The following is a 27,819-nucleotide window of genomic DNA, read 5'->3' as shown; positions in this document are numbered from 1 at the left end:
ATCACAAAATTCCTTTTTATTACTTCTCTGCAATCTGCAGAACTCAATTCCTTAATTACCTTTTGCAACTGAAGGTCCTTGGCAACCTCATCCTTATGTTTTTCCGAGAAATCCTTCGTCCCAGTCTCAACCTCTGTCATTTGTTTACACAAACTCTTGACTTGGAATTTTTTTGTGTGGGATGCCTGTATATCTACAACCCCTCTAGACAAGACATCTGAAACTACTTGCATTTTCCCAAAATTTTCATCCAAAACTGACATTTTGCCCTTATTTTCATTTACATCATGCCTAACAAATTCAATATTTTCTTTTAACAATATTACTTCCCTTTCACAAGTTTCTAAATTTTCTTGCGCCCTTTCAACTTGTGATTCACAGCTCTCAACCCTTGATGCCCATGCGGAAGTTTGATTGTTTACCTTAGCCTGCATATTTTTAATTTCATTTCTCACTTTTACAAATTCTAATCGCATTTCCTGTGACATGCACTCCATTTTGTGTTGCACTTGTGCAATTTGATTCCCTAAATCTCTTTTCAATTCTGCCTGACCTTGTGACTTTTGTTGTATTGCAAGTAACATTTGCAACATCTGTTTAAACCCCCCCCCCCCCCCATAACCTCACTTTCGATAGGCCCTGCAGGATGTTATATGTTACCAGACATTTCCTGGGAACCTGAATAATCCTGGTTAATTAATTCTGTGTTATAATTTCCTTGGATTTACACTTCACTAAAACAAAATAACACGATTGTTACAAAAAAAATAAGTTTCTAAATTACGACCTTAATTTAGGTACTTGCTGTGTTTGGTGCACTGCCCCACGTAGTCCTGCGATGTGAAGATCTTGAAGTACAGTCAAACCTCTATCTATCGAACTCGCATGTATCGATTGTCCGTGTTTATCGTATACTTTCTACGGTCCCGGCAAAATTGCCATACAACTAAGGTTAAAAAAGTCCGCTTGTACCGATGTTCGAATTATCGTTTTGTCCGCATTGATCGTACAAAATTCACAATAAATTATAATAGATGATCGTTTAACCATAAAGATTTTGCAGAAATAACCATTTCTTAGAAAGAAACCGTCATAAAAACAGTAACGATAGTATACAGTAGTAAAAATCAACTTAAATCTGCAGCCAAGTAGTGGAGCACGTAAATATGAAGAAAAGACAAATGAAAAACAACTTACGAAGAAATATGGATGATGTACCATAACTACAGTACAAACCCAATTGTTATCCTAAGATAATTACCATAAAAAGAACTAAAGATTCTTTGTCGATACCATAATTACTACAGAAGCACGATAGCTACCACATTTGCACTACAGTTACCGTAACAACCGTGATGTATATTTACTGTGACGGTAATGTATTTATTTATGACATATTAAAAATAAAGAACATTATTGAAAAATAGGATGTTAAATTTTTATATGTACGTTTGGCACATGTTGCGAAGAAATAATGCGATCTGAAAAAATCCAGTACTACTACGAAAAGCGAAAAGGGTAATCGTGGATTTTTAGGTTATGGCAGTCTCTCTCGTTTTTCAGTAATATCGGCCGAAAATTAACAAGCGTATCGGAAGTCGGCAGAAATGCCGATTCAACTAAATATTGGCAAAATCGGCTTCTTCAGTACAGCTCTACATTTGATGACATGAGTAAACATATTTCAGACTTCAGGATATTGAAAAAGACTTTAATTCCATGTAGATTTATTGTGCGTATGTTTTTTTTTTTGCAAGTGTAAATTGAATTAAGTAAAATACTTCCATTTTTATTTATTTTTCAACTGATTTAACTTTAATGACAAGTAACTGATATATTTCTGACACTAATTTTGAGGTTGAAATATTTTTTAAAAATTCTTAGAGTGAAGTCCACATCTATTGAATGTCCGCATCTACTGAATTTTTTTGTTGGTCCCCTGAAAAACTATAGATAGAGGTTTGACTGTACTGCGATGTGACGATCTCGAAGATCTACGTCGTTCCGTGATGTGATGATCTCGAAGTTCTGCGTAGTTACGCGATGTGGCGATCTCAAATTTCTGCTTAGTTCCGCGATGTGATGATCTCGAAGTTCTGTGTACTGGACACCCCTGGGTCTCGCAGCTTCGGTCTCTCGTGGTTTTCACAACGCGTAGGAAATGCACTAGTTCAAACAGTCAGGCGTTAAACAGCACAGCCTATGATTGATGGATGTGTTCATAGCTTGAAGTTCTTGACGTATTTTTTTGAAAAACAAAAAAATATTTTAAACTGTTGCGAATTCAGGGCGTGTAGAATTCTGTGCCAGCCACACGTTGGGCAGCTAAATGTTACCACTCACCACCTCCGGCTAGCTCAAAATTAGGTGATGAGTGAACATATAAGTTGGTAGCAGGTTACGCAGTAATTTGTAGGCAGTGTTTGATGGATTATCTTTTGTTTTTTATTTACTTCAAATAAAAATATCACAGTCAACCGAACAAACACAAAAAAATAAATGTAAATGTACATATAGAAAAGAGAAAACACGGAGCCATCGCCCGACCACGGCCTACTCGGCATGGTGCTCGAACGATAACTACTCGCCACGATGCTCCAACAATGACTAACTATACAGCCTGCCTTCCCTTTGTGTGTGCAGTGTCCTGGGATTGCTGACGTAATTCTCAGCCAATCACAGCGCATGGCAACAGAAACTTCCACAAAATTCTTACTTCTGTTCCCACGACCCAGCAATTTTGTCTCTCTCTCACACTCCCGTGACCCAAACGCTTATCATGTGAAACAAAGCCTCGGTCGTGGAAATAACGAAGGAGAATTACGTCAGCACGCTTTCCCACACAAAGAAGCCAGCAAAAAAAAAACTTAAAAAAAAAACGAATGCATTAAAAAAGTAAAAACATTAAACCAGGTGAATTACATTCACAATACATAACATGGTCAGTTCAAAATTACTTCTTAAAGGATAAACTTTACATCACTTGATAACCTAACTTAAAATAAGACAACAACATATGACACATTATTATTACTGGATTGTTTTGAGTAAGGCTGTAACCTGGGTTGTTTCAATGTCAGCAAGAAAAAGAAAAAAAAAAATGAAAAAAAAAAATATTTTGCTCCTTTTAGAATTGCCATCTAGGATATTGTAGGGTTAAAAATATTGTTTGAAGTTAGTATCAATATTTTCATATTAGTTAATTCAGTAAACCACAAAATTGTCTTTGACTTCAAAAGCCTTCACAACTACTGAGTTTTCCAGAATACAGTGAGAATAAAATACTCAATTTCTAAATAAAGATAAATATAAATTGTCTCAAATGTTGCACAGTTTTTACACACCCCAACAAGCACCGTACGTTTTTTGTGTTGTCAATACATTATAGTTTTTTGCATTCAGTGAGAATTTTGAGCAGGCATTACATGGCTGTTTGCTGCGCATGCATCTTGCCTTCTTTGTCATTGTTAGCCTTCTGCTATTTTGGAATGTTTACTGTCAGTTTGTATTGTTTTTACGCTATAAAGTCACACAAAGTGAAAGCAGGATTAAGTTGAAGATATGTTTACTGAATGGTATGGAACTTGGCTGCAGGCTATGAGTTTACTGTAACTTCTAAGTTAGTGCAAGATTTGCAAATATGAAGAAAAATGTGAAATTAGGAATAACAATGAAGTAAAGCTTTTCATGGCCCTAAATACAGAAAATTTCTAGATACAGTAAAACTCTGTTGTTACGACTCCTTACCGTTCCCAGGATAGGGTCGTAATAGAGGGCGGACAGTAATAAAGATATTGAACTTTCTAACCCCCCCTCCCCCCCCCCTTCATGACCCTTTACGTACGTCAAAAAATTCCCAATTCTGTCTCCAGCAAGAAATTTACAATTTTTTAAGTACTATCTCCAAAACAAACATAAACACAGTCAAATGTGTAATGCAACTGTATCTTTTGATGACCTTTAAATAAATTGAACAGTGATTTCATAAAAAAAATTAAAGTTATTTTTATTAAAATATTAATAATTTGTTCGTCTTGGGCTGTAATTATATACAACAGCTAGAGAGGCCAAGAAGGTGGCATTTGGTGGTCACCTGGCTAGGAAAGAGTGAGGTAGCCTTCACTGACAGTAACAATAAAGAAAAGGAAATGCCTCCCATTGTGAAAAACTCCATTAGTGTGCTCTTCCCCTCTATCTTCTTGGTTCTTCCCTTCCACTGCTGCTTTTACACATTACAAAGTGTTATCCTTTCTCATTTGTCACACCTTCAGTTCAAGAGGAAATCCAAAGTGGCAAAAGTAATGCAATGTAGAGGCAGTGCATGTAGTTTTTCAACCAAGCTCTTCCAGTAGTTGAAAACTGTTGGAAGGGCTTGTAGTTAGAGCAGTAGAAATACAAAACAGCTGCAGGGCAAATGTAGATTTGCCAATGGAATGAATACAGTTAAAGATACAAAAATTTTAGTAGAGACCTTATTCGTTCATAATTGAATTTGCAAGTTTTATTTTATGCATTTTTTCTTTATGATGCACTGTTTTCAAGATAACCGTTAACGAGAAAGTCGTGAAACTTAACATTCGTAAAATAAGAGCCTGTTTGTTTAGGAATTTGTGTAAAAGATATAAAAAAAATTGAGAATAGTATTTTAATTTTAAAGCACCACTAATCACCTTATTTTTCGAGTTTTATCACAGACTGAAATTTATCAGGTCTCTAGTAATAACACAGAAGCAGAAAGGGCCAAGAGCAAGCTATATCACAATAGTTGGCAGCCGGGCAGCCGTTAGAAAGACTTACTGGCACTACAGAATCATTCTCTGTGCTAGAAGCATGGGCGTCGCAAGGATATCTTTTTTTGGGGGGGACTGAAATTGATTTAGTTCTTGAGGAATATCCATCCCCTGGGGAAAAAGTGGTTGGGGGGGGGGGGGAGAGTCCTCCCCCGGGAAAATTTGGGGTTTGAAGGTGCAAAAGGGTGGTTTTTAGGCATTTTTCTTTCCTAAATATTCTAATTATAGTTGGTTGCAATATATAATTTATTTTTTATAAAAAATATTTTCAGAGAACAAATTTGTAAAAATACAGTGCTCACATTACCACGATTGGACTAAATGCACCATGCGCAACATATGGGATATATCACAGAAATCATATTAATAATATAACTACGAAACTAAATATATTATTGAAGGGGACAAAATGGAAGAATTTTATTATTGGGGGGGCGTGTCCCCCCCCCCCGGCCCCCCGGTTGCGACGCCCATGCTAGGAGGATGGTGAGGATCAGTAAGGGGGAAGGGATGTCTACTGCGCTACGTGTAGTACAGCACTCGCCAAGATAAACATAGTTCAACATACTTCAAAACAAATTTTTGGCAGATTTCCTTCAAACTTTTGACTTTTTAACACAAAACTTTTGCGGTTCCTCGAAAAGGGGTCGTAATAAATGGAGTCGTAACAACAGGCTTTTACTGTATTGATGGTGGCTTGCTTATATATATAGCAGCTAAGGAATAAAGGATATGATAAATATTATTACATGCTACAGATGAAAGGTCGCGAAATTGCTAGAAAGAGTGTTTCGGCATGAAACTAACCTCATGTTAGGAGAATAATGATTCTAAGAATGCATGTTGTGGTGCCAAATTTCTATTTATATAATTTAGAGCTCACACATAATTACATATTTACTATCAGCCTTCCTTGCACCTGACATGCAGATGTACAGAACACAGTTCAACAACTAGATGTACAATCATGCCATGTTGTGTCTTCATCTGTACCACTCTCACATCAATGTCTTGGGTGGGATAAGCTTTCCTTACATGGCTGAGCTTCCAGCAAAGTGAAGGTAAGACACTATCCTTTACTGAAACCAAAGAATCGACTGCAAGCTTATCCTGCATAGGAGTCCGTTTGTGTAACTGTTGAAGTTGCTGGAAATAGTCTTTGTGCCAGATTTCAAAAGGACTAACAGGCTTGTGACATGAACTGCCATTGAGAGAGTTACTATAATTTAGGCATGTGCGAGAAAGACTTTTTTGAATTCGAGACGAGATTGAGAAAGCAATTTAAAAATTCTCGAGAATCGAGTCGAGATCGAGAAATCTGTACTTTAGTTAACAGGATAATATGATCCAAAAAAGTAAAACTCAATAATCTGACAAACATACATAATTATTCAATAATTTTATCAAGTATCCACAAAAGACGATGAATGAAACATTAGTTTACAAAGAAAGAACACTCTAGTGGCTAGCCTAATTTAAGGTCTAAAGCGGCTTTTTAAAAACACCAGCTGTTCAACATTTTCAGCCAACAAATTTTCACGCCTAATGCTCACAGTGTTTCCAGCAGTACTAAATAGTCGTTCGCTTTCAACTTGTGTAGCTGGTATTGCCAGATACCTTCTTGCTACTTTAGCCAGAGCTGGAAAGCGTATCTTGTTGTTTTTCCACCAGGTAAGTGGATCACCGTTCCTTGGAATTAAATCTTCGCGTAAATATATTTTTAGTTCTTCCTCCAGACTTGATGATTTAGTCCTAAATGATGATTGTGATGTCTTCTTCAACACTTAAAAACTTGACCACAGTGAGCAAGTCTCTTTAGCTTCACTCACCTGCTCCAGTTCTGGTTCAGGACGATAATCATTTTCAGGTTTCTGATGTGAAGTGATGTATTTCGTGCACAACAACTGTTCATGGTCTTGCAATATCACAGTCTTGAATCTAGGGTCAAGCGCCATTGAAAGATGATCTTTCACACAAGAATATGAAGGAAATCTTGATTTTAAACCTCTTTGCAGTGATTTAGCAAATGCAGTACCAGATTTGCATTGGTCTGTTTGGACATAGTTTGTAAGCATTGCTTCAATTCCATATATCAATGGGATTTTTGATGACAGTGTTGGGAACTTTGAGTAACATAACTCGGTTATGGCCTCATCTATTGGTTGCAAAATATGTGCAATGCTAGCAGCTAGTTTCCACTCACTAGAGGTGAAGTTCTCCACTGCCATGCTCTCTCCTAAATCAGCAGAAATGGACACCTGCTGCTCAACAAGACGTGACAGCATGGTGTATTCACTATTCCATCTAGTTGGCACCATTGGCAGTAGCTCGTGAACAGGTTTGTTTAGCTTCACTTGAAGTGCATGCAGCCTCTCACGAGCAACATTACTGTGTCGATAATGGCCAACAATAGCTCGTCCTTTTGCCAAAAGTGCTGTAATATCATGTTCATTTTTTGCATTGTGCAGTGCCAACTGTAGTGTATGTGCAAAACACTGAACATGATGAAATAAGGTTTTCCTTATGGCACATTTAAGGTTTTTTGCATTGTCTGTTATGACATAAACTGGGACTTGATCAGTTGGCAAATTCCATTCTTCCATTGCCCCTACAAGCTTTGCATGTACTGCATCTGCAGTATGTGAGCCTGGAAAGTGGTAATTGCCAAGAATATGGCATTTTAATTTGAACTCTTCTGTTAGGTAATGGCCTGTAAGCGAAATGTAGCTTTCATGTCTCCTAGATGACCATGTATCGGTAGTGAAAGAAAGCGACTCCAGACCATTGATGGCATCTGTACTAATTTCATCAGCCAGTTTGGTTCTTTCCTCTTGATACAACTGTGGTATAACCGTCCTTGAAAATGTTGTTCGTGAAGGAATCTCGTAGCTAGGTTCTAATTCGTTGATTAGACCTCTGAAGCCATGGTCATCCACCATGCTGTAAGGTTGAAAATTACAAGCCATCATGATAGCAATTTTTTTGTCTATTTGATTTTTCGTCACATCGCTGATGCAAAGCTTCTGTTTTTTTGCAACACACTCAAACATTGAAAGTTGTCGACTAGAAGTCTTCTTTTCTTCAGCAGTTATTTGGTTGAATTCTTTTTCAGCGGCTGGATGTTGTTTCAAGTGCCGCAAAAGTCCACTTCTCGAGCATGAAGGCGTTTTAATAATGTTTTTACACAATTTACATTCGCCACCTTCTTTCTTTTTTAAATAAAAGTTCCATATTGTGGCCATTTTCCGTTCTTTTTTATCCACACCACTAACACTTTCCTCCATCGCACTCAACTTTACTTGTTTTCGGTTTGCAATTACAACTTTACCTTTACACTCACTTAACAGTTTATTTGCCTACTGTCGTATGTAAACATACGTTATTGACTCCATAGTCTATACAGTTTCCTTGAACCATGGACGGTACTTGATCATGAAAGTCTGAACATTCACCACTATCGATATGTCACTATCGATACAGACCGCAATTTAAACATCATGTTGCTTGTTATATACTGCTGGCCGTGTGTATAACCTAAGGCCATAAAACAAAATGCAATCGCGGAAGAATTCTGCAGTCATGTTTATATTTTTATTTTTTACCGTACCGTTTTACGTTGATACTTGATATTGATATTGATACCGAAAATGATTTATTTTGAACTTTAATGTTGGTTTTATTAACGGAAAATAATCATTTTCTTCTGTAATTTAATGTGATAACCACAGCACAATTCATTGTTTACGTTTACAGTTTCATGTAGTGACTTGTGAATGGAAGTTGTTCGTTTTTAACTTTTTAATAATTTATCGTGTATACTATCGTAACAAGTATATTTTATTTTATTCGATCTACGTTACGTTGAAGATATGTTAATTATTTCAACACGCAACGCAAAATGCTGCCTCAATATATTATATTACCTAACCTATTTCTTGTTTACAAAATTCTCGAAAATTCCGAGCCAAAAAAATTATCTCGAGACGAGATCGAGAAAATTTCTGTCTCGACTCGTTCTCGATGATGCCGAGACTCGCACATCACTACTATAATTATTAGACTGTTAGGACAGATTAATTATTAGGGTCCAAGGAATGTGAACATAGTGGTCTGGAATTCAGGGTAGTCTCAACTGGCAAAGGGCACTGAGTTCCTCATAGGTGGATATTTGGGGACCCATAATGTTGATCAAGAGGTATTTAGCAGATTTGACCTTTGCCTCCCAAAGACCTCCAAAGTGGGAAGTTACCTACCATGTCACTTGATGATTAACCATTGCCTGAGCTAAGGTGTCACTGGTGTCCATACTCAGTAAGGTAGTCATTTGTCCCAACAGAGATTTTCCCACAGTTGCTATTCATGTCAATGCACCAATCCCAATGTGATAAAAACCAGTGGAAGACCGCCATAAATGCCTCTGTCGTGAGATCAGAAGTTAGTTACAAGTCAACAGACTTGGTAGCAAAGCAAACGAACACACACATATACACATCGTGGGTGCATGACTTTTCACAAGCAAGACATGGTGATCTTGAATTGTCCAACATAATCATCACCAGAGAGAAAGAGAAATAGTGATAGAGGAAGAAATAAAGAGAGAGATGTAAAGGATATAGAGGGACATAAATAGAGATTGCAAGAGAGATTAGAGAGATTTCGTAGTGAACAGAGGTTGGCATGAAGTTATTGACAGGGTGGTTTATTGCAATCTGTTAAACCACACCTGCCCCCTGGCTGGCTTTGAAAGTCCACCATATAGTGCCCAAACTGCCTTAGTCTGAACCGGGGAGGCGTTGGCATCTGGAGGCAGTGTCTGGACAAATGGAGGCGGCGCAGGGCGTCTGGATGACTGCAGGCATTTGGAGGTGGCTGCTGGTTGAGGTGTTGCAAGGCGTAAGGACATGGAAAAATTCACTTTGTAAATTCAATTCGTAAATATTAAATCATCATTGAGGCCACAGGTAGGGGTGCTTTGGCGGAGGGTGCCATGTTGTCTCGTTGTGCCTGCCTGGCTGTTGGGTTCGGGTTTGGAATCTATGGGGGTGGGCTGCAGATTCCATAGGCACTCCCTTGTATGGCACTCAGTACAGGGCGCTGGGGGTCTCGAGCTGCTGGGCTCAACCTCGGGCTGCATTGACAGTCTCGGATAGAACTGCACAGGCTGCTGCTGGTGTAGCTGTGGTGGAGGCAGCACGAGGCAGGGCTGGCCACAGATGGAGTGGGAGGTGCGGCGCTAGGCTATGCCGCCGGACCTGGTGGTGCTGCAGTCTCACTGTAGTATGCTCTGGTGAAGGCAGCACAAGGCAGTGACACATGCAGGTCATGTTGGTTGGGATGTGCCAGCTCTGGTAAAATGCTTGGCTGGACTGCTCGATGCTGGACAGGTCGGTTGCAGGCAACGAGAGCGTGGGAGGCTCAGTAGGGCTCGCGGCCCTAAGACAACAGCTGGTGGCTGCCTGATTGCAGCTGTTTATACCATCCTATCCAGAGGGGGGATGCGTAGGGTGAACACGAAGATTGGGATGAAGGACAGGTGGAGGTAGGTACACCTCAGCTTGGCGTAGAGGTGGGTCGCAAAGTATCAACCTGCTACTTTATAACTGATACACGCCTGTATCAGGTACTGAAAACGCGTACACTATTCAAGTATCAAGTATTTTAGTATCAGTTTAGAATTCACCTGGAACAACACCACGGCCAATGTGCGCGTGCGCAGAACCTGATCGTAGATGACGGTCACTTGGGTGGAGCTTGTGAAAGGGGAGGGAGCGGCACGACGAATAAAGGATAAAGAAGGGAAAGAATGTAGGGGAGGAAGCGCAGGGGAAGGGGTTAAAGGATAGGCACAGAGCGAAATTGTTACGAGTCGTTTTGTTTATTGTCCCTCATCGAAGTACGCTCAGTGCGCAGTGCATGCACAGTCTAGTTCAATAATAAAACTAATGAAATTTTAATATTAAAAAGTACATTTATACAAGATATAATATTTATATTTGTGCACCTAACAGCTATGATAATGCAAATAAATTCTCAGTTGACACTAATAACAGATGTAATCAACATATGGACATTCTTTTTTCCAAAACAATTAGTGACTAGTGTTTTCATACATTAAAAGATTACGATTTTATCAAAAATTAAAAAAAAAAAAAAAAAGGTATATTGGTGAGCATACTATATCAAATATATCAATAGACATTTGAGTTAGGTACATCAGGCAGATAGCAGTGCCAATATCGATAAAAAAACAAACACTTTGCAAGTTCAGTCACTATTTAACAAATAAGTATTGCATTATTTTCTTAACTTACACGTTTGATGTTCGGTAACATCGGTCAGACACAATAAGTCAAGCTCAGTCATTATTTACAATATTTCTTATTGGCATTTAGAAAAACAAGTTTTTTGACTTTCTCGCTTGATGTTCGGGAACGTCGATCAGACACAATAATTCCAGTTTTTGAGAACAATCGTTCATAAGGAACAGAGGTAGCAACTGTAGCAAACTTCTCTATGACTACTCTATTGAGATGTGGGTAGTGGTACGAGTGTCGATCATCGCTCATACTTCTGGACAGTGATAGTGATGTTAAACTATCTTGATTCTGATCAGGTAACTGTACAGTTGGATGTTTACATTTCAAATGTTTCTTCAGATTAGTCTATGATGATTTATAACTCAGTTTTTGTTTACACAAATTACAATTAGCAAACTCATTATTTTCCGTGAAAAAATTCCACACAAATGAAGTCTTTTTCCTGCACTTATCCATTCCTTATTTCACTATAAAGATACTAACTACAAAGCATGACAGCCCGCAACAATGTACATGGTAATACACGGCCAGGACGAACTGCAGTGAATGTTGAACTGATTGATACTGGCTGTATTAGGCGGGCATGAGAGTAACAGAGGTAGAGAATTACCGGGTGTGATAAATAATGTATCAGATTCTCCTTCCGGTCGCACGGTCCTGGGACCGTTACTGCTTTAACTGATACAGAAGTATCAGCTACTTGTTACTAGTACATTACTGTATCAGTATCAGGTTGGAACAGATATCGAAAATTGCTGTAACAACCCACCGCTTGGCGACCCCTCTTTCCAAGGATCTGGAGGAGTGGTGAGCAGGTGGTTGTGCGACGAGTTGCAGGCCTCCAGAAACCGGCAAGGTCCTGTGCATAATTAGGGTGTGGTGGAGGGGGAACTGACATCGGTGCCTTTTAATGAGATGCTGGTACCACGACAACATTTATCTTACAAGTGGTTAAAATCCTCAAAAACAGTGAAACCTCATATTCACATTCTTGATATTTACGTTTGCCCCAGTTGTCTTAACGTACAGTTAATTTATCTTTCAAACCAATGTTAAACATTCCCTTATATTAGTTTTCTTGGAAAATGTATACTGCACTATTTACATTTCAAAACATGGCACGTGAAATTGCTTTTTGCAACACAGCTCCGCTGCTGGCCAACACAGCGGAGGAGCGGCCGGCCAGGGAGGACTACCAAACGGTGCAGCTGTTGGGACTGGTTTTGGAGCTGTTGTCCTTCTGTGTGGAGCACCATACGTACCACATCAAAAACTGCGTGCTCAACAAGGACCTGCTGCGGCGAGTGCTTGTGCTCACGCGCTCCAAGCACACCTTCCTCGTTCTCTGTGAGTACATACGCATTGAATTACATGATTGCGTAACTTGTTCCGATTTGTGGGGTATTACTAGAATAGTGGAGTATTGCTCAAATAGTAGAGTATCACCTGATTAATGGGCATCACCTGATTACTGGGATATTGCCCAGTTAGTGGGTGTATAGTCTGATTAGTTGATATCACCTATTGGTGGTTCATCACCTAATTAGTGGGGTAGTGGCCGATTTATATAGTATCTCCCGTTTAAAGAGTTATCGCAAGATTAGTGGGGTTCTGCACATAAGTGGAGTATCACTTGATTAGGAGGCATTGTCAGGCTACTGGAGTATTATCCAATTAGTTTAGATTTCCTGAAGATGGGGTACGTATTTCCTGATCAGTTAGTTATCGGCCAACTTTTGGGATGTTCCAAATAAGTAGGCAACGGCCAGAATAGTGAGGTATCGCCTGGTTATTGGAGTGTAACCTGATATTGGGGTATCACCCAATTAGTCTAATATTTGTCTAGTTTTTGAAGACCTGAATAGTAGGTATCTTTTTATTACTGGGGTATCACCGATTTAGTGAATTACCACCCATTAGGGGTTATCACCTATAGCTTTTCTTGGGAAGTATCGTTTGTCTAGTGAAATATTGCCTGTGTAGTGAAGTAGTGTACAATGAGTGGGGTATATTGCGTTTGAGTGAACCTATTGGCAGTATATCGCCAGATTTTTTATGCATTGCCTGATTAGTGTGGTATTGCCCGATTGGTGGGTCATCGTCTGTTTAGTGGGGTATTGTCCAATTAGTGTGTTATTGCCCAATTATTTTTGTATTACCCCATTAGTTTGATATTGTCCAATTAGTGGGATTTCAGCTTGATTAGTGGGATATTGCCTGATTAATGGTCTATGCCTTGATTAGTGGGATAATACCTTATTAATGGTCTATGCCTTGATTAGTGGGATATTACCTGATTAATGGTGTGGTATTACTGTTGTTGAAAATCAGATAAGTATTTATTTTTACTTAATAACAATATTTTTAACAAATTGTTTGATAGTCACGTAAGAAGTTCATTTAAATAAATGTCCAACTGGTAGTGACCCCCAAAAAATGGTAAAAGTGCAAAATTCTTAAGTTTTAAATTTTTACATTTTTGTTGAAACATAAAGCTTGGCACAAAATTCAATTATTTATGTGTTGATTGACCAAGAAGTCCATCATATAGGTATTTGTAACAATAAACATTTTAATGACTAAAGTATTTTGATATTGGAAATGTATTTTTCCAACAATAAAGTTAATCAGTAGTAATGATTAACAACATAAACATAATATATTGCAGTTTTTACTGTGCACAGCAATACAATAGTTATAGATCTCGCATCTTTATACTTTTGGTTATTTTGTGAAAGATAAGGTTGGTTTTGTTTATAAGAGAATTTTACTTTTCATTTTATATCTATGTTGGGTTTTATGATTCTTTTTACATTTAATACATGATATGGCATGTAAAAATGCAGTCTTTTTCAATTGGAGAAAAACTTTGTTTTTTGGAAAATGTCCAAAAAATGTGAAAAATCTATCTTCTCATTTGTTTACACTTGATATTTTAATAATTTTATAGTTGAAGCCAAAATTCTATGGTGTTATAAAAATGCAAATTTTAGTCATTAAACACATCATAAATATGTATATAAAATCACAATTACGTTGCTTCAAAAATTTGTGTATCTCCTTTCTTTCTTTTAGAATTCAATGTATGAGACCAACATAATAATTCTCTTTGTGCTCTGTGTACAAGGAAGTTTTCATCTGGTATATTAATATAGTTTAGTATTTATTCTAATTATGGATTATCTTTTTGTTTATTAAATATTTTAAGCCAATTTTTACAGCATATTTGAAGTAATTTTTTATACTGAATGTAAAATTTTAAATCGCCTTTTTTTCAAAATTTGGGAAACTTAAAATGAAACAATGAACATCTGAATTATGTTTAATTGAATGATTCCTACAACCATTGTAAATTTTGTTGCTGTAGCAAAATTATTTTTTTTTATTGAAATAATTGGGGGTATACCTTTATTTTCCATATAATTTTGTGCCAAATTTGCTACTGAATATTTCACACCAAATTTTCCCATGGCTTGTATGGTTTTACATTGGAATTTCACAGTGCTTTTGCCTTAGTTTAACACAATTGGTCACTTCTTTGACTTTTTGGGTTCTTTGCAAATTATTGTCTAAACAGTACAAACATAACAAATGTTAAAATATCAAAGGTTTATGTTACAGATGTGTCTAATACTGAAGTTATAAGCATTGTACATGGTGTAGAATAGCACCAGAGACTATACTTTAACACAGGGATGCCACCAAGAATGGTTATAAAATCCTGTATTAGACCATAAAAAATCCTGTAAAATCCTGTAAGAAGAAAATTTCTGTAAACAGGTTTTTCATTCGCGCCAACATTTTTTTTACAGCTAAGACACAGGAGAAAACAAATTACCTATTATAAGCATATTTCTTCAAAAATCAGCTTTTCCTTCATTCCAGTTGCATAGGCCTACTTAAAAATAATAATAATGAATATAGATACAAAACTGATAAGTTTACATGTAAAGAGTTAAGTACCACTATGAGGTTCTCACAAAAATCACTTTAAAAATATACACACAGACTATGATGTATTTGCAGGCATTTCTTGCCTGAACACTCCAACTGCTTCACTTCTTCAGGTTCCTAGCTTTTTTTCTCAGCTCATCAGTGGGTTTGAATTCCAGCCCCAAATTTTTGGTCCTGTTGTGGCAGTGCAACAATGCATTCAACATTGGCATTTCTAAACGTGACCTGTGTGCAGTTTTCACAATTTTCAAATTACTGAAAATTCTTTCTACAGCAGCATTGCTGTGAGGAAGACAAAGCATCGCTTTAGCTAGTCCTGAAAGTAACGGAAACATTGGTTTTCCATTTTCTTCTGCTTGGGATACAGTGTGCCAGTAGGTGTCAATATCCATCGCAGATGAATTTCCTCAGGTTCCTTCAGTGAGTATAAGATGAATTCTTCCTGTAGCTCATCCCGTTTGTCATCTGGAATGATATTCGGGAACCTAACCACTAGTGCTTCCAGTTTTTTCCAGTCACCTGATGACTTATGTGCAGGGTCCAAAATAACTATGTTTTTAAGTACTTCATCACTGAGGGGCAAGAGAAGATACAGTTCTTGGGTTCCTGTCTCATAAAAGTCCCTCACACTTGAAAAGAAGTTTTTTATTTCTTCTAGGGATGCATCAGCAGTTTCTAGAAAATTTCTTGTTTTATGGCCTATGAACATGCCTGCATCTGTGAGCTGGTTTTCTCTCTTGTAATCAACAGCTGTAATTTCACATTTCTGTATGACTTCAAACTGTACAAAACTTGCAATGAATTGCCGTAGAAGAATACATATTTGTGGATGGAGCTTGTGAACACAAGGCCGTTCTTTTTGGAACATGACATTAAATTTTGTGAAACGAGGGAGTACTGCCTGAAGGAAATAGAAATAAAGTTTTGCTGCATCAGACTGCAAGGTAATTCTAATCCGTTTAACAGCTTCAGAATTGGCCTCTTTTCCATCCAGTCTGTCAAAGTATTCTGCCAAAGCTGGCCATTGTTCTAAGAGATGCTCCACACAGTTCAAAAGGGCCAACCACCTGGTAAAACAAGGCCGCAGAATACTATGATTTTCTACTTCCATTAAATCTTGAATGGTGCTGAAATCATCTCTTCTTTTGCCAGATGACTTGAAATGAACATACATATCTTTGGCAAGCTGCTCACATACATCTGGTAACTGATTACAGGCGTGGGAAGCTGCTAAATGAGCAACATGGCATGTGCAGTGCAGAAACCACACATTCCCTGATGTTGCCTCACACGTGAAAGTACAGAATTAAATTCACCTACCATGGCTTTGACACCATCGGAGGACATGCTGATACAATTTTCCCAAGGTATACAGTCTTGTTCAAATGAAGAATTTCCCAAATTAAATTAGTTTTCTCCACTAGCCTGACCACTTAATTCAATCACTTTATACAGGTGAGTTTCAACTTTATCTGAAACAAACACCCTGGCCATAACAACCACTTGCCTCATGACAGTAACATCTGTTGACTCGTCAATCAGTAGTGTAAAAACTGATGTTTTCATAATACTAATTATGTTTCCTTCAACACAGGAACCCAATGCCTGAACAATGATCTGGCTCGTTTTTGTACGCGAGCAGTGAAAATTCTTAGCAATTTCGCTGTCAGGAAACATCTGTGGAATGAGTTTTGTGAAACTGTCGCTAAATTTCATTGGCAAATTGTTTTCACAAATAAAATTCGCCCACATGAGCTCTGCATCTACAATTTTGTTGTCTGGTTTGCTGATGAAAGATGTGAGAGAAGTACTTTGTTCAGCAGCCCTCTGATTTCTCTGGTGTATCTGTGTGCTTTCGTGACGCCTAAGATCTTTCAGACCACCCTTTTGAATGTTGAAGTCCGACCGACACAATGAACACACTGCAGTAAAGTCAGTTTTACCGGGTTTCAGCCACTTTAATTCTACTTCCCACTCACGTTTGTATCGTTGTTTATACAGCGTTCGATCTGGAGATGCCTTGCGTTTTCTTTCCATTTCTCTCAATTACAATCTCCACAAAGATGCAAGCTGAATTTTTTGTACGTAACATTTATTTAAAAATAACAACAACTGTAAACACTAAGTCAATCCATCATAGAAATCGTGATTGCACGGTATAACAGCAAAGACTGTATAAACACCGTCACAGATATCACTTCGCACAAATATTACACGCACGAACGCACCAATGCGCAGAAGAGAGAAACAGAACACGGTGTCTAAAACAACTGTCATAGATATTAAGATGCACGGTATACTTTCATCTGTGAAATAAAAAATGCTTCCAGACATAAAAGGTAGAGCGTGAATTATCATCTTAGAAAAACTGAAACGACGTAGCAAAGTGAAGTGTCTCTTGATGACATGTTATCTATGAAGTGGAGCGGGAGCAGTAAGTAAATATTTATGTTTGTGCGTTCGTCAATTAAAATATCCGTGATTCGAAGTGCTTATCCGTTAATCCGGTGTAACTCCAAAATATCAGTGGAAACGGATAAAATCCGTAAAAACGGCAACCCTGCTTTAACACATTACTTACCAAATCATTTTTCAAAAATTTGCTCCTGTGTACCAGCATTTCCAGAGTATTTTTGCTATTTGTGCAGTGGGTTCAAACTTTATTATTGTGAATTAATTTTTTTGTTTTAGGCATAAGAAAGTTTAATGTTTCTAACAGTAAATAGAATGAGCAATAAGATGGTAATGTTTTCAAAATAATTTAAAATAAATTTAAAAAGATATAAATAGTTTTTCAAAAACATTTTTTGAAACCACAAAAAAGTTCTCTTAAAATGATGTGTAAAAAATACAATAATGGAAGCTATCATTAACTTCTGTATGAATACTGCAAATAGAAAAATTCACCACTCAGTTTTTTTTTGTAATGTTTAACACTATGGTATCTTGTGAAACAAGCGTCCGGGCATAACGGAATGTTGCAGGATGAACACATGAAACTGGTACGCTTTGGTTGACAGCCCTTGACAGAGCACACACGACTCTGCCTCAGAGTATTTGTTCTCTTCCCGACCTGAGGAATCTTTACAAGGGGGTGCTTTTTGATGCTATCAAGCAATCTTGAGCCTTTTACTCAGACCAACACTATTGTAATAATTGTCCATAAAGAGACAATAACCTTTGCCTTTCAGGTCTCCCGACAGGTCAATCACTATTTCAGGAATAGTTTTGCCATCACCTGAATATACTGAAAATGAGTAACAATACCCACTGTCAGCCTCACACAAAATATAGAGTTTTATGCCATACTTGTCAGGTTTTTTGGCATGAAAACTCGAAACTTCGCTCGACCTCTCCAAGGAATCATGCCCTCATCAAGTGAGAGCATTTTCTTGGGTTTGTACACTGAGCAAAATTTGTCTGCAAACAAATCAATCACAAGTTGAATTTTGGTGAGTTTATTGGATGAATCTGCATTACTGTTGTCACTGAAGTGCAGAAATTTCAGAAGTTACTCATTATTTCCCCAAAAAATTGTGAATGGTAAATTTCCCTCGTAGTCCAGTAGTCTGTTATTTTTAGTTTTTTTGTCTTGGCCCATCAACAACAAGAGGCCCAAAAACTGCCACATTTCTGTTTCTGTTACTGGTGTCCAGTTTTTGAAAGAAGAATTAGGGGTTATGGTGCCCTGCACAATAAACTGCTGTTCATAATATGAATTTGTTTGCGTGACAAACAACTCAATTAACTCGTCAGTGAAAAACAGTTTGAGGTAATCAAAAGGTCTCGGAGGGGGCAAGTTGCCATTATTTAGGGGCTCTGGAGGAGTGATTTTTACACCACTCACGCTTGTGAATGGGATGTTCACAGGAAGTTTATCTGGTTTAGTCTAATTATCTGATGTGGAGCTGATTTTTGAAGTACTTTTTTTAACTTGTTTACTTTTTTTCGTGACTTGCGCGGCACTTGACGTACCGGGAACATCACTTTCACATTTTGACGATTCTGATGAACTTTCAGACTCACTAACGTAATCAACGTCTGAAATATTACTACTAATATCCGTGTCATCATTTTCCTCGCCCGAACTATCAAAAATATTTGTTCCTTGCAATTTTACGCGACCGCGAAACCTCCGCTTGTTCGCCGACGCCATCTTACTCAACTGAGAAAAAATAACTCACTTTTGATACGCCTTTGTTTCCGTTGTTAGCTAGCAATTGAAACGCGGAATGCTGGAATCGATAGGTCGAAACATCAGCTATCGCCGTACCGCATAGCAACTTAGATAACTCGATCCTTGGGCAAGTGATGAGTCGACGAATGCAGTCGTGCACGATAGTCGCAAACGCAACGCACGGTACAAGTAAACATATTTCCGTGCGTCGCATTTGCGACGCTTGGTTGTTAATCTGTTAATGTACCCTTTCGTGCAATTTACACTTATTTTAGTGGTCACTTGAAAAGTGTAAATAAGAGGTTTTACTGATTTAATCACAAAAAAAAAAAATTTTATCATTATGAGTTGACATTTTGAATAGTTGTTTGTTGAAATATCTTAATATGCCCCCCCCCCCCCTTTTTATTTTTATTACTACTACTACTAGTAGTAGTAGTAGTAGTAGTAGTAGTAGTAGTAGTAGTAGTAAGACATAATATACTAGGATTGTAATTGTGTGGCATTTTGAATTTTCAGTTATCAAAATTATTTGATTAGGGAAAAAGTAAATAACAGTATATTATGTGTTAAATGTAATTGTTGAGCTAGCATCTTTCACAATGGAGCATTGTTGTAGGTGCCCTCAGGTTTATGAGAAAGATCATCGCACTGAAGGATGAGTTCTACAACCGCTACATTATCAAAGGCAACTTGTTTGCCCCAGTAGTAGACTCCTTCGTCAGGAACAATGGCCGCTACAACTTGCTGGACTCTGCGATCCTCGAGATGTTTGAGTTCATCAAGCTGGTGAGTTGTGGTTCATTACTACTATGAGGTACAGTTTGTTTACAATTCGTTATGCCTGTGTGATTATCAGGTTTTTTTTAATTTTAATCGAATACGAATACCAAAATATTTGTGAATACAAATATTGAATTTTAATAGTTAGAATTTTAATTTGTATTCACTAAAAAAATCTTATTCGCATCATGTAACAATTTCTGGGAAATTGGACAAATAATACTATAGTAAAGTTAGCTATAATAATTATATGAGAAATGTTTGTAAGTGTGAAATAAAAAATTGTGTTTTAAATTATGCAGCTAACTCATCTTAACCTAACCTAACTTTATCCAACATACCAACCTTTCATTTTAGTTCATATTTGCCGTATTTTTCAGAACCTGCTACTCCACGTTGTTCCAGAAAATTTTTGCGTACTGCAAAATATGACATCTAATGCAATCTATTTCACATAAAAAATGTGAATTTTTTTTTTTAATGCTGTATTCCAAAATTGTTTATTAAATGAGCTCATATATACATATTTAAAACCTAGTTATTGATGAGTTTTTGTTATTGCCGTGTTTTATCGCATAATCGTTGCACATTTTATACTAAAATCATGTTTGAAAAGTAGGGGTGCTACGTTTATGTGGGGAAAAAAAATATATTTTGGTTAGGTATAGTTACTCATAAAAACAAAACCCATTCGTGGAAAGTACTTTTATTATTTAAAAAGTAGAGTACCTATATAAATGCACGACAAACAATTTATATTAATAAGTAATGCAATAAAAAAACTTTCTTCAACTTTAAATAAAAAAACTAAATCTGTGAAGTGAACTAACGCATAACTATCATCGTAGTACACACTTACCACGAAAGAATGCGGGCTATCAAAAGTAGTTAACTCGGCACTCGACAGATAGCGCGCTTTGCAAGAATCGGTGAGATATCGATATTCGACTACGTTTGCGTGATGTACACGGGAAGCAACATAACCAAATATAAATGATGCCAACTAGAGAGAGAGTATAAAGAGAATTGCAGCGTCTGTTTCTTCGTAGACACACAGGAAGTAAGCTGCTACTTACTGTTACATGGTGTTATATTGATTGTGACTAAATTGATTTATACACGTTTGACACTATACCATTTACTTTTGTTGTTATGGCCATCGCAATGAAGTTTCTGTGTTGCGGTGTTGTAGTTTAGGGTTGTTGACGTATATTTTATTTATTTGCGTATTTTAATTTTTTTATTCTCACTTATGGTGTGTGTGATCATGATATTTGGTGTGACGAAATGAATACAAATAATATTTTGTTTTCAAGTTTGGAATGACAAATAAATTGTGTTTTGAATTGTTTATGTGAATTTTTGTTACTGTTTAGCGAGGCAATAGGGTAAAAAACTTTGAATACTTGTTGCATGTTTAAAATTTCACTTACCGTATTGTTAATGGTTTTGATTATGAAGTCCCATTAAAACATCAAATATGCAGGTATTTTTATCTCACAAATGACTTAACTTCATCAGTGAACGTTGATATATGACAAACTCATGAGGTATGGTATGTTAAATATTCGTAAAGAAATTAATGTTCTTTATTACAAAGTGTTAGTATTTCTTGCAATTAGCACATCATCCACATAGGTTCGAACTCTGGATTCTAATTCGGGACCTAAGGAAGCATCCACCGCCCTACAGAACTCCCCTACACTATTAGGTAAACCAAAAGGTAGTACCTTGAACTGGTTTACACGCCCCTTGTAAAGAAAAGCTGTGTATTTTCTATCGTTGACATGCAGTGGCACCTGCCAGTACCCCTTTACAAAATCAGTCGTGCTGAAGTATCTACATCCATATAACGCAGTGAACAATTGGCTGGGCTCCACTGGACTCTGCCTATCGGGAACAATTCTGCCTTTTAATGCCCTTGAATCTACACACAGCCTCACCCTCCCATCTTTCTTTCGAGCACACACCAAGGGGTTTACAAAAGGACTGTTCCCTCTTGATTATGCCGCTAGCTTCCATCTGCCTAATTTGCTTCTCAACCTCATCCTTACACGCCCAAGGGATCGGGTAGCTCCTACCTCTGAATGGCGTGTCATCTTTCATGGGTATTCTGGCCACATACTTGGTGGGCAGCCCAGGTTCTCCCCGAAAAACATCTTTAAATTCAAGCAACAGTCCCCTCAACTGCATCCTTTCCTCCTCACTTCCTACCTCACATCGCTCTAATATATACTTCACCTCCTCCTCCCAAGGTGGAGCGGTGACCCTTTGAATTTGTTGTGGGTCCTTTTCTAACATTTCTCTTAGTTCTTCCTCCAATTTACCCTCCTTCCAATCCTCCACACACTGTACCCTCAACACCCCCGGACTCCGGTCCAACCAGTTGTCACTCCTCACCATAGCATAAGGGTCTCCTTTAATGAAAATCCTAGCCTGAACAAAATCAACAACTATGTTGTGACTATGCATGCAGTCAATGCCAAGTATCACCTCCTTGGTTAATCTGGGTATAACCAGACAATTTGCACGGTAGGTCTCTCTCCCTAACTGAAAATCCAAAAAAATTTGCTTGTTTACCTTTCTGCTTTTACCCCTGGTGGCCCCAATTACCGTCAGCTGAGGTACAGGCAGTATGGGATACGTTAATCCCTGCTTGTTTAGGCTTGCTAGGAACTGTTCGGACTTCTGATCCCGAATCAAAAAGGACTGCCACCTCCTGGTCCCCTATCTTACACATTAGTTCAGGCACACATACTTTATTTGGTTTCTGGGCTCCTTCAGACAATAAAAATTTTCTATCATCCCCATCTGTTGGCCCACTACCATTCTTCCCATATCTCCAGCTACCTTGCCCCCTCCCATTACCAGATCCTCCTCCCTTCCATAGCCTGGTCCCGCAATGGCTGTTATTGGAGTCCTGGTTACTGCTGGTGGTCTTTTCCTGAAAATACCCACCTTGGCTCTGATACCCCCCACTTGCTTGGCCGTAGCACAAATTATCGACCCCCAGACTCTGTGATTGTCCAGACGCTCCTCGTGGCTCTCTCCAAGCATTGATACGGTCTAACTCTTTAAGTTCCTTGCACAGCTGCTCAACAGTGGATATATCCTTTCCTACCAGTGCCTCTTGTACATGTTCAGGTGTTTGTGAATACACGAGAGTAACTATCTCCTCCTCACTGAACGCCGTATCGTAATACCTACTACGCTCAACTACATTGCTAAGATGGGCCTCGAGCTGCCCTGCCACACATCTCCCCTGATACATATTCACTCTGTCTATCCCTTGCACTCTTTTTCCCCAGTATTCACTTGTAAATTCTTTTTCGAATTCTCTGAACGTGGTATTGCGGTTTTCACTCAGCCTCAACGAATTCTCACCTGTCCCCACAATGGATCTCTTTGCCACAAAAAGTTTTTCATCTTCCGAGCGCCCATAAACTGCGAAAAATTCATGTAGTTTGCCAAGATGCTTCTTTGGGTGTACCCTATCCTGCCCCGAAAATTTAGGGATGCCTCAGTCCTGATATGGCTGTGTGAGACACCTATTTCGACACATACCGTTTCCACTGCACCCCCCAGCGCTAAGTTCCCCCTCTATCTTTTGCCCCTACTGGTTCATCTCATTAAGAGTTTGTGCAATGGCTTCTTCCTGCAACCTACTTTCGCTCGATAGTTTTGCTTTAGCCGTCTCTAGATCTTGATTAACGAGCAAAAATTCCCCTCAGCTGCTGGCCATCATTCCCTCTAGGGATGTCAGCTGATGTTCTATGTTTTTGACATCAAGTTGGTGAGAGTTTACTTCCTCCTCCACTTTGGCTATTTGCTCCCTAATGGCAACCTGTTCCTGCACTAGGCTGGAAACTTGGTTTTCCGCTTCTGCTAAACGTCCAGCATACCGCTCTTCCAAAACCTCCTGCCTCGAGCGAAACTCTGCAAAATCCCCCCTGATCTCTGCTTTGAAATTTTCCAACTTTTGATTGTGTACCGCAAACATTTCTTTAATTAGTGACGCTAGATCCTGGTTACTCTCCCCTGCTGGCGGAGGTGTTGTGAATATGTCCCCGACAGATTGTTCCTCCCCTTGATCTACTATTTCCCCTTGCTGATCGAGCACCCCAACACTTAACTAGTGGCAGGTCCTCCAAACTAGCGCCTGTTGCGCTACTGGCTAGTGCCCCGGTTGAACGCGTATTTACTGGCACCATGTTCAAAGACAAGATATTATTTACTCATACACCATTTAATCTAAATAGACAAAACAAAAACAAACATTTTCCCTTCCACTAAACCAAACAGTATCTCGCACCTGTACAGCTAATCAATGATCAAAGATTACAGTCCCAACTTACACCACTGCACCTTATCCTGTTTTGCACGTTTTTATGGTTTTTTTTACAAAGACTCTACATAACAAAAGTGCACTACTACTTCACAAAGAAAAATATAACACCGTCAATAGGCTACTAACAAAAACCGACAAGTCAAAATACTCTTCTGATACTGTGTATGAAGGGGGAGAGGGGCGGGGGGGGGGGGGGGGGTAATGGTATATCTCCGACCTTTATTGCCGGGTTCCCTGGTGACCACTGCGAATGCCGCCATGTTGTCCACGGAGTGTCCTAGGCCGTTGTCCTCTCTGCCGCTGTAGCCACGTTGTCGCCTCTGCCGCTGTAGCCACGTGGGCTTCACACGTAGAATCACACTTCCTCCCGTGATTACACTGCGAGTGACTATTTACACCGCATTCGTTATTCTGCCCTTTGCAGACCTCCAGTCACGCTCCCAAGGTGATTACACCACCCTTGTTTCCGCTGCATTTGCCACGCCGACGCCGACCTTTTCACAAACAACTCCTTTTGTCCCTTTTTTTTTTCACTCAACACTTGTCTATTGTTTACCCAGTACTCAACTTCGTCTGGTCCCTGTTCGGGCGCCAAATATATGTAGTGGGTCACTCTCCAGTAATAAATTGAATAACGCCCAACTACAAAAGAAAAGCTTTATTTTCACCACCTTTTCACAGCTCCTCCCAATTCACCGTTACAAGCCTCTCTCTCCCTCCAAAGACCAAGTTACATATCCTTCCGCGGTCAATATTTGCACTTACTTCAACCAAATATACACTTCAAAGTAACATAAGTTTAACAAAAAGAGATACAAGATTTTAAACCACAAATTCATTTACTTTACCATTATTTAACAGCTTACAATAACTTCTGGCAACCTATAAAGAAATAGTTCCGGCACAATATGGCGGCAGCCTACAGCAATTTTCTCTCAAATAAAGTGAAACGTCACTTGACCAATCACAGCTTACTAGGTCACACCACAACACTTTCAAACACCTCTTGGCGCCAGCTGGACAACCCTTCCTTACTCCTTTTCCCAAAACCCGGCTTAACCTTAAATTTATAAATCATCTCTGCCAGAAATCACCAACAGAAACAAAGGAGTTATAGAAAAACATTTAAGGAATGCAGAGACAAATATTTCAACATGAAACATAACACAAGAATAAATATTTTTTATTTTCTCAAAACCCCACGCTAAAGAATCAATGTTAGGGTAGGTCAGTGCCTAACCTCCTTACAATACACAAGAATAACACTTCAAGCATCTTGTTTAAAAAACAGAGATATGTATAAATATGTACATAATACATATTTGTTCACTAAATTATTGACTACAAACTGAAAGCATCACACGTTGGAAGTAAATGTTACTCGCTATCACGTGTGTCAGCGTGTATAGTGGGAGTCGGTGTACATACTCTCGGGCCGGCCGGAATTTTCCGTTTACTTGACATAGTGACAACAATAAAACTACTTATAGCATAAACATCTTTATAGTAATTAACGTCCGATGAGAAAACCAGCTGTGTACTGGCTATAATTAGCTCTCTGACAGACGTGCGCGCGCGCGCCTACAAGACATGTACAGTTAGGAAAAAGCAAAAACGCCTCGTTCCAGTGCGGAAATGTTTTGGAGATGTTTTGTAATGTTTAATTTTTTTGGAAAATTAGTTCCGGATATCGGGAGTTCCGTTTGTGGGAATTACGGTTGAGGGGTGCTCTACTGTATATTCACCTTCTCTAGAAAAATCTACCCGTTGCAATATAAATACAAACTTGATAACTCGCCTATTACTAAATCTCAACATGTGAAAGACCTAGGAATTTTACTTGATCAAAAATTATTTTTCCATCTTCACATTGAAAACATTATCTCGGTATCTAACAAAAACTTGGTCTAATTAAATTTATCACCTTCAACACCTCAAATATTGACTCTATTCTCTCTCTCTATACAGCTCTAATACCATCGAAACTTGAATATTATATGGAATAGCATCAATAACACTGACATTGAAAAGCTTGATAGGATTCAGTCTATAGTATCTGACTATATTAACAAAAAATTAAATACCATCAATAACATAGATTTAAATTCCCTCCTCGGTTCATTGTCAACTAGAAGAATTATATTAGATGCCATATTTGTTTTCAATTGTTATAATGGTAATCTTATATGTCCTCATATATTTGATGTTACTGGCATTAAAATTCGTTCATTTAATAGCCGTAACCCACCTTTTTCGTGTACACTCTTAAATACAAATGATATTATATTTAGACTTGTTAACAATTTCAATATGTATGTTAATCACTTACAACCTACCAGAGAGAAAAAACTTGTTAAAGAAATTATTTATTCGGCATCCAAAGATTAATCATCTTTATGCTCTAATGTTTTTTTCTCTAAATTATTTAATACTAGATATATTAATATAAAATTTGATATCAATCTATGGATACTAACTATAATTATCTACATAATATTATATGTTCTGTACTTACCTTAGTTACATGTAGTATATTTCACAGTGTTGGTAATGCATTATATTTCCTTTTGTATTATCTTTTACTTTATGTTTAAATTATTTACACTAAGTATAACTTCAGATGGTGTTTCCTTCGTCTGTGTCAATGTTCTAATTATTTTTGTTTTGTATTTGTTAATTGTCATTTTTTTGGGATTGTTTGTTTTTATGTATGGTGGCTGCGACCCCGGCTCATCAATGTTGGTAATCATCTCACAACTTTCATAAATAAATAATAAAATAAATAAATAACAGTTGGTTAAGGAAATAACAAGACAATATAATTTTCTTAAATTTAGTATTAAAAAGCAATAATGAGTTGTATAAAAAGTAAAAAAATAATACTGTCCATTAACAATATTTTAATCAGGTAACTCGTAAAAAAGATACCATACTTGCAATGAAACAATGGCGAATTTAGGGTTGGTTAGCTATATTTATGGTGTAATACCAGGATTTCAAAATACGTAATTCAAAAATTACAATTACTTCTTACAGTAAAAATTAAAAGCTTACGAAATGTTTTCCAGGATAGTTTTAATATGACAAAGATTTATTTGATACATCCCCCGATGCTCTCGTAAGTGAATACATACAGGATAATGCCATCACATGCAGTCGGCTATTATATGGACGATTTCTGCGTGTGGGAATACCAGAAACGCACTGTGCATGAGACTTCAACCTGTAAAACTTCCGCAGAATGGTGCGTGCGCAGATCGTTACACAGCCATCTCATTCTAAAATTTCACTCTGAAGGTATGTAAAGACATATACGGTAACTTCAAAATCTTGCAAAATGAGTCACTTTACAGTTGCAATTTACTACACTGTAATTTGTTTTTGTAAATGGAACACACATTCATGTAAAATTACAGATATTTGTAGATTTGCATCTTTAAATAACAACAT

At 37.9% G+C, this 27,819-nt stretch overlaps 1 protein-coding gene across 3 annotated transcripts in view; it reads left to right on the top strand.

Annotated features, from left to right (window-relative positions):
• The window catches only part of LOC134527491 (serine/threonine-protein phosphatase 4 regulatory subunit 3), a 269,007-nt gene that overhangs the window by 164,470 nt on the left and 76,718 nt on the right, over positions 1-27,819 (top strand). For all 3 annotated transcript variants that reach the window (XM_063360215.1, XM_063360213.1, XM_063360214.1), the window contains exons 13-14: positions 12,254-12,454; positions 19,858-20,027. In XM_063360215.1, coding sequence (XP_063216285.1) covers positions 12,254-12,454; positions 19,858-20,027 — 371 coding nt within the window. The remainder of the gene's footprint in view (positions 1-12,253; positions 12,455-19,857; positions 20,028-27,819) is intronic.

The sequence above is a fragment of the Bacillus rossius genome, chromosome 1 (assembly GCF_032445375.1).
Source record: "Bacillus rossius redtenbacheri isolate Brsri chromosome 1, Brsri_v3, whole genome shotgun sequence".
NCBI classification, from domain to species: domain Eukaryota; kingdom Metazoa; phylum Arthropoda; class Insecta; order Phasmatodea; family Bacillidae; genus Bacillus; species Bacillus rossius.
This window is presented reverse-complemented; position numbering and strand designations above follow the sequence as displayed.